Genomic DNA, 7,135 nt, shown 5'->3' with positions numbered 1-7,135 from the left:
TCCGGTTAAGGAAAAGGAGTGATAGAGCAGCTCAGAGAGCACATGGTGCCCTGCCAAGGTCAACACCACAGAGAGCCCCATCTTCACAGCAGGGCTGGGTCACAGGCTTGGTCCTGCACTTGTCCCAGTGCCCCATGCAGGGCCTCTCTGGACCAAGGTGAGGAGCACTGTGACTTCACAGTGGGGGCTTTCTGTGTGACCTCAGAGCAGAGGCATGGTGAGTTGGGGTCGCCTGCAGAGGTGGTCCAGAGATCCTGCAGCAGGGCGGATGTTGGTCAGGAGATCCCTTGTGTGGGTCACTGTTGGGCCGTGCAGTGAAGAGGGGCTGGTGGCTGCAGAACCTCCAAGGAATCATTTGTGGACCCTATAGCAAGGTGAGACCATGGCCTGGGAGCTCTGGTGTGTTTGGAATGGGGACCAAGCAGCCAGGTGGTCAGTGCAACACCAACCCCACACCTGGATCAGGGAAGGACTGCATAGCAAGGAGGGTGGTGACCTAGACACCCTGCATGGAATATCCACGGTGTTCGCAGCAAGGGAAGGAATGGACACCCTTCTGGTCCCTGGTGAGGCATCACCTGGAGTTCTGTGTCCAGTTTTGGGTTCCTCAGTGGAAGAGATACATGGAGGTGGATAAGAAACCTTCCTGGAAAGCTGTGCCATGGCCAGCAAGGTCAAATTGATGGGCTGTGGTTTTAGATGTGGATTTTGAGAGGGTAAATTGTGCTTGACCGACCTCTGTCTTCTCTGTTGAAGCCAGTGGGATTTGGAGAGAGGCTGAGCAGTGTCTGTTGTTGAGCTGTACTTGAAAGAAACCTTTGTCACTGTCTCCCATTACATGTTCCTAGAGAAGTGGAGAAAGCCTGGGCTGTGTAAGGGCCGAGTGAGGAGGGCTGCAAAGTGGCTGAAGGGCTGAGCCCAGAGGCTTGTGATCAGGCCGTGGCCAGAAGGGAAAACAGATGGAATTCCATGGGCAAAGAAGGAATTGCTGAATTGGCATTGGCCTTTTTCCGTGTGAGGATGGTCAATAGGTGGAAGAGGTTGTGGGGTCTCCTGGTGGCATCTACTGAAAACCCAACTGGGCATGTTTAGGACAAGCTGCTATAACTGGCCCTGCTGTGTCAGAGGGGGTGAAGCAGCTGCTCTCTGAAGGTTTCTGCCGCACTGAATGGTTGTGTGATTCTGTTTGCTGGGAGGGCTGGAGAGCCATGCTGGGGAGGAGACTTAGTCAAGTGTGTGGTGGCACAGGGGCACTTCATCAGAGGCATGCACGGGGGAGCGTTACCAAATGAATTGTTTGAGCCAGTGATGGGCTTGTGTCACATTCTGGAAGACCTCCACATGTCAGCCTGTGTTGTTGCTGGTTGTGGTGGCATATTGGCTGCCCAAGAGCTCAACATCCTTTTCCACCGCCCCGATGGCCTGGCTGGTGGCAAGAGCCTTGGTAGAAAAAGGAAAGGAGGCTGTCATCAGAGGGATGCAGGGGAGAACTTTATTGAGGCAAATGAATTGTTTGAGCCAGTGATGGGCTTGTGTCACATTCCGGAAGACCTCCACATGTCAGCCTGTGTTGTTGCTGGTTGTGGTGGCATATTGGCTGCCCAAGAGGAGGAGGTCCATGGGCCTTGGTTACAGGTAGCATTGGCCATGGGTGATGGTAACAGACAGCGTGGGCAGGCCCCTGCCCTGCTTCCTTTCCTGGTGCCTTGAGAGGAGGAGCTCTGGACAGCAGATATATGTATCAGGAATAGCCTGGACATGCATCCTCAATCATTGCCATGGCTTCCATGGTGTGGGTGGCTGGTTTCATGCGTGTTGTCAATGGCCCTTAGCAGATGTTGCAGCCTCTTCCTGTGCCGTAGCAGCCCAGGCCTCCGAAGCCGTAGCCAAGGCCGTAGCCGAAGCCCCCAGAGGAGACGGGCACTCCCTGGGCGCTGAGGACGTTGCCCACGGCAGCGGATGAGGAGGATCCGACGGCGGTGCTCTGGGGGAAGGAGCTGAGGATGGGTCCTGGCAGGGTGACCAGCACGGTGGAAGGCTGGATGACGACGCGGGAGTCCTCGCACTGCCTGACACAGGGCTCGTTGCAGCTGTTGGCCAGCGGGGTGGGTCCGCAGGGGCGGCAGAGGTCGTAGCAGGCCATGTCTGTGGTGTGGAGGGGCCCTGGCAGGGGAGAGGAGAGGAGAGGAGAGGAGAGGAGAGAATGGAAGAGAGGGTGTGGGGAGAGCGGAGGGCGTGGGGGTGCGAGGGGCGGTGGTGCAGGAGGGCGAGGCAGTGGGGAGGCTGGTGTGGGGCTGTGGGGCTGGGGAGGCGTGAGGGGTGCTGAGGCTGGGGCAGAGCGTGCTGGAAGAGCCGGGGCAGGGGGGCAGGAGCAGAGGGCAAGGGGCTTGAGGCTCACCTTGTTGAGCGCGCAGGAGAAGGCGTCAGCAGAGGCGAGTGAGGGACAGAGGCTCTGGGCCGGCTTTTATGCTGGTCCTGGAGTGCCCGAGGGGGCTGAGACAGTCTTTGTGCATGACAGCATGTTTGTGCAAGCAGCTGGTGCATGTCAGATCCTTGCAGGTAATTACCTGTGGTTGTGTTTTCCTTCCAAGAATTCTGGAAGTTCATGTCCTCCTGTTGAGGACGTGTCCTTCTGGCCCTGGCGGCAGCTTTCAAGTATTAGAGACCAAAGGCTTGGTGTTGATGGTGCATGTCAGGGCATTTGGCAGAACATGCAACAAAAGCGTTGGAGCGATGGGGGTGTCATCAGTGATGTCATCCTGTGGCACTCGTGTCTGTGGTTTGTGGGTTTCTTGCAGTGCTTCCTGATGGCTGAAATAGAGCTCATCCCTTTGTATCAGTGAGAAAATCAAGAGAGTGGATGTGGCACACTAGAGGCTGGTCAGCCTGATCTGTGCCCAGTGTTAGGCTCCATTTACGTTTCTCAGATTTACAGGTCGATCTCTTCTGTTAGTTCAAGTTTATGTCGTAAGGTGATTATGACATACAATGAAGAAATAAGAAACCGGGGCTGTACCCATTTTTGCCCAGTGCAGGTTAAGATTTAAATTCACTTCTTCAGCATCCAAGTCATAACTTACAACATCTGAGTCTTCACAAAGTGTACTTATGAGCAAAAATATGTAATTACCTGCCAATGGTAAGCGCACATGGTGCCCAGCCAAGTTGAACCCACCACAGAGCCCCATCTTCACAGGAGAACAGGGTGACAGGCTTGTTCCTGCACCTCGTCCCCATTGCCTTGTACAGGGCCTCATTGTGCCACTGTGAGGAGGATTGTGACCTCATAGTGGGGGCTTTCTATGTGACTCAGAGCAGAGGGATGGTGGCTTGGATCCCCTGCAGAGGTGGTCCAAGCACACAGCAGCAGGCGAGATGGTTGTTCCCTAGACATCCTGCACTGTTGGACTGCGTATTGAAGAGCGGCTGGTGTCCAAGATAGGCCCAAAGGCATCATTTGCGGACCCCATAGTGAGATGAGACCATGGCCTGGGGACTGTGATGTGAATGGAATGGGGACCATGAACCCAGGATGTCAGTGCAACAAGGACCCACACTGGAGTCAGAGGAGGATCCCAGAGCAATGAGGTTGGTGAGCTGGGCCCACTGTATGGGGTTATCCACAATCCTTGCAGCAAGGGGGTAAGGGGCCATGAATCCCTGTGTGGGTGGCCTTGGGACCCCAGCCAGATGTGCCCATGAGCCTGGGGCAACATCTTCAGAGGCACGTTCAGGGGAACGTTGTCGTGTTCAAGATTGTTTGATCCATTTTGTGCCTCAAACCACTGTGTCACATTGTGGAAGCAACCCAGAAGCCTGTCTTTGATGCTAGTGGTGGCATACTTCCCAGAAGACATGGCCTTTTTGCACTTACATGGATGATCTTCTGATCCCTGACTTAGTGCTGCGGGAAGTTGGATGAGCCTTGGTAGAAGAAAGGGATGGGAGGCATGAGAGGCTGGGATGGAGGAGAACTTTATTGAGGCAAGAGGAATTGTGAAGAGGGGACCCCATATCCTCACAGCATTGTTTCACTGGTCTGGGCATTGGAGCTTTGCTGGCCATGACTGGCCTGCCCCTTCCATCGCATCCGGTCCCTCTCTGCCTTGCTGCCAGGTTTTGGCCTGTCCTTTCCCTTTGGATGTGATCTGTGGTTGTCTTGGTGGCCTTTGGACTTGAAAGGTGTTCACTGGGTGAGTGCTTTTATGTGGAATTTTTTTGTTAGCCGTTATTCTGCTGTGGTGCCTTCCGTGAGAAGGTGCCTGAAGCTTTCTCCAAGTCCAATGGAGCCTGTGGGAAGGATTCACATAAGCTCATGGAGGGCTGTTTTGTGTGGCAGGGGCCCCAGAATGGAGCAGGTGAAGAGTGTGAGGAGGGTGGAGGGTCAGAGACAATGTGGGGTGAAGTGACCACAGTTCCCCTTCCCATCTCTCTGTGCTGTTTTGGGCAAGGGATTAAGTAATTTAGGAGGGAAGATGAACGTTGAAGAAGGGAGAGGTTGGGGGAAGGTGTTTTAAGATTTGTTTTAATTTCTCATAGTTCTACACCGACTTTTGTTTTTGGTAAATGAATTTCCCTGAGTCAAGTCTGTTCTGCTGCCACTGGAAAGCAGTGAGTGATGTCCATGTTCTTACCTCAGTTCGGGAGACTTTCATCTTATTCTTCTGTCCCCTGTCCTCTTGAGGAAGAGGAGTGATAGAGCAGCTCAATGAGTGCTTGTTGCCAGGCCAAGCTCCACTCACGGAGCCCCATCTTTGCAGCAGAGCTGGGTCACAGGCTTGGTTCTGTACTTGTCCTCAGTGCCCCATGGAGGGCGTTGCTGAACGAAGTTGAGGAGGATTGTGTCCTAACAGCGGGGGCTTTCTGTGTGACCTCAGAGCAGAGGAGTGATGGCTTGGGGTTCCCTGCAGAGGTGGTCCAGAGACTCTGCAGCAGGGAGGATGGTGATCAGGAGATCCTCTGCATGGGGACTGCTGGGCATCTTGGTGAAGAGTTGCTGATGGCTTCGGGAAACTCCAAGTCATCATTTGTGGACTCCACAGCAAGGTGAGATTAGGGCCTGGGAATTCTGGCATGTGTGGAATGGGGACCAAGCAGCCAGAAGGACAGTGAAAGAAGGACACACACCTGGGTCAGAGGAGGATCTCGGAGCAGGAAGGGTGGTGACCTGCACACACTGCATGGGATACCCAAGGTCCTTGCAGCAAGGGGGACGGGACCATGATTCTCTCAGTGGGTGACCCTGGGACTACACCCAAATGGTCTGATGAGTCTGTGGTGGTTCCATCAGAGGCATGCTCATGGCAGTGTTGTCATGTTCAAGACTGTCTTTGAGCCAGCACTTGCTGAAACTTCTATCACCTTGTGAAAGCACCCCAGGTGCCAGCTGTTGTTGGTTGTGGTGGTATATTTCCCAGGAGAATTTTGGTGGCCTTTTTCACTCACACTGACAGCCTGTTGTGCCCTGGCTTTGTGCTGCGTGAAGTTGGAAGAGCCATGGTGGAAGAATGGGGACGAGGTGTCAGAAGTTGGGATGCAGAACTTTATTAAGACAAAAGCATGAAAATACACAGGCATAAATAGGAAGAGAGGTGAGGTGCAAGTATGGTGACCATGCACTGAGGTCTTCTGCATGCAGTGGATTTTGTCAGAGCAGAGAGGTCTTTCAGTCTTGACTGGGGAGAAACCCACTGGAGGTCCCCCGCTGCTGATTAGCCTGTAAGATGCTGGTGGGGCACACAGTACTGCACACAGCAGATGGGGTGGGTCAGAGGAGGAATTTGGAGAAGAAGAAGACATCCATGGGCCATGTTACCAGGCAGCCTGGTCGGGCCCCTTCCCTGCTTGCTTTGTGCCACAAGAGAAGGAACTGTGGAAGGTGAACTGCTGTGCCAGCATTACCCCAGGCATGCATCCAAAATCCACGTCTTTCCTTCTAGAATGTACGTGAGTGTTTTCATGCGTGTTGTCAATGGCCCTTAGCAGATGTTGCAGCCTCTTCCTGTGCCGTAGCAGCCCAGGCCTCCGAAGCCGTAGCCAAGGCCGTAGCCGAAGCCCCCAGAGGAGACGGGCACTCCCTGGGCGCTGAGGACGTTGCCCACGGCAGCGGATGAGGAGGATCCGACGGCGGTGCTCTGGGGGAAGGAGCTGAGGATGGGTCCTGGCAGGGTGACCAGCACGGTGGAAGGCTGGATGACGACGCGGGAGTCCTCGCACTGCCTGACACAGGGCTCGTTGCAGCTGTTGGCCAGCGGGGTGGGTCCGCAGGGGCGGCAGAGGTCGTAGCAGGCCATGTCTGTGGTGTGGAGGGGCCCTGGCAGGGGACAGGAGAGGAGAGGAGAGAATGGAAGAGAGGGTGTGGGGAGAGCGGAGGGCGTGGGGGTGCGAGGGGCGGTGGTGCAGGAGGGCGAGGCAGTGGGGAGGCTGGTGTGGGGCTGTGGGGCTGGGGAGGCGTGAGGGGTGCTGAGGCTGGGGCAGAGCGTGCTGGAAGAGCCGGGGCAGGGGGGCAGGAGCAGAGGGCAAGGGGCTTGAGGCTCACCTTGTTGAGCGCGCAGGAGAAGGCGTCAGCAGAGGCGAGTGAGGGACAGAGGCTCTGGGCCGGCTTTTATGCTGGTCCCCGAGGGGCGGGACAGCCTTTGCGCATGGCAGCATTTGTCAGCAAGCAGCTGGTGCGTGCCACAGCCTGGCAAGTCATGAGCTGGGGCGTGTTCTCCTTCCCACAACGCTCCCTTTGCATGTCCTCCTGGTGAGGACGTGTCCATCCGGCCCTGGCGGCAGCCTTGAAGTGAGAGTAGGTGTCTGGGACGATTTGCATGGAAGATGCCTGTCAGGCTGTTCTGCAGATACAGCCATGGCCTTGGAGACGTGGGGTGTCATCAGTGAGGTCATTCCGTGGCACTTGTGTGTTGTGGTTTTTGGTGCCTTGTGAAGAGGTGGCTCCATGTTCATTGCAGCCCTGTCAGGCTGGTCTGGGCTCTGGAGTTTTGGTGGCATGAGGGGCTGCCTCTTCCATCCCATTTGTTCCCTCCCTGCCTTGCTGCCAAGTCCCTTAGCTTGTCTTTAGGCCTGTCCTTTATCACTACAAACCCTCATGAAGAGTCCCTCCCTGACACCCTTATAGGCTACCTTCAGACAC

At 55.4% G+C, this 7,135-nt stretch overlaps 2 protein-coding genes across 2 annotated transcripts; both read right to left on the bottom strand.

Annotated features, from left to right (window-relative positions):
• Positions 1 to 1,809: 1,809 nt before the first annotated feature.
• LOC134163615 (feather keratin 1-like) lies at positions 1,810 to 2,930 on the bottom strand. Its single transcript, XM_062618636.1, has 2 exons — positions 2,399 to 2,930; positions 1,810 to 2,163 (listed from the first exon to the last, which is right to left on the bottom strand). The coding sequence occupies exon 2, from the start codon at positions 2,141 to 2,143 to the stop codon at positions 1,829 to 1,831; it is 315 nt and encodes a 104-aa protein (XP_062474620.1). The 5' UTR covers positions 2,144 to 2,163; positions 2,399 to 2,930; the 3' UTR covers positions 1,810 to 1,828.
• Positions 2,931 to 5,966: 3,036 nt separating this feature from the next.
• LOC134163614 (feather keratin 1-like) lies at positions 5,967 to 6,730 on the bottom strand. The gene is made up of 2 exons (XM_062618634.1): positions 6,539 to 6,730; positions 5,967 to 6,313 (listed from the first exon to the last, which is right to left on the bottom strand). The coding sequence occupies exon 2, from the start codon at positions 6,291 to 6,293 to the stop codon at positions 5,979 to 5,981; it is 315 nt and encodes a 104-aa protein (XP_062474618.1). The 5' UTR covers positions 6,294 to 6,313; positions 6,539 to 6,730; the 3' UTR covers positions 5,967 to 5,978.
• Positions 6,731 to 7,135: the final 405 nt, after the last annotated feature.

The sequence above is a fragment of the Pezoporus occidentalis genome, unplaced genomic scaffold (assembly GCF_034315485.1).
Source record: "Pezoporus occidentalis ecotype Australia unplaced genomic scaffold, CSIRO_AGI_Poc_V1 ctg2014, whole genome shotgun sequence".
Taxonomy (NCBI): domain Eukaryota; kingdom Metazoa; phylum Chordata; class Aves; order Psittaciformes; family Psittacidae; genus Pezoporus; species Pezoporus occidentalis.
Note: the sequence above shows the minus strand (reverse complement) of the source record. Positions and strands in the feature narration are given on the sequence as shown.

Coding starts and splice junctions, on each gene's coding strand:
- LOC134163615 (XM_062618636.1), bottom strand. CDS start 2,143: ATGGCCTGCTACGACCTCTGCCGCCCCTGCGGACCCACCCCGCTGGCC.
- LOC134163614 (XM_062618634.1), bottom strand. CDS start 6,293: ATGGCCTGCTACGACCTCTGCCGCCCCTGCGGACCCACCCCGCTGGCC.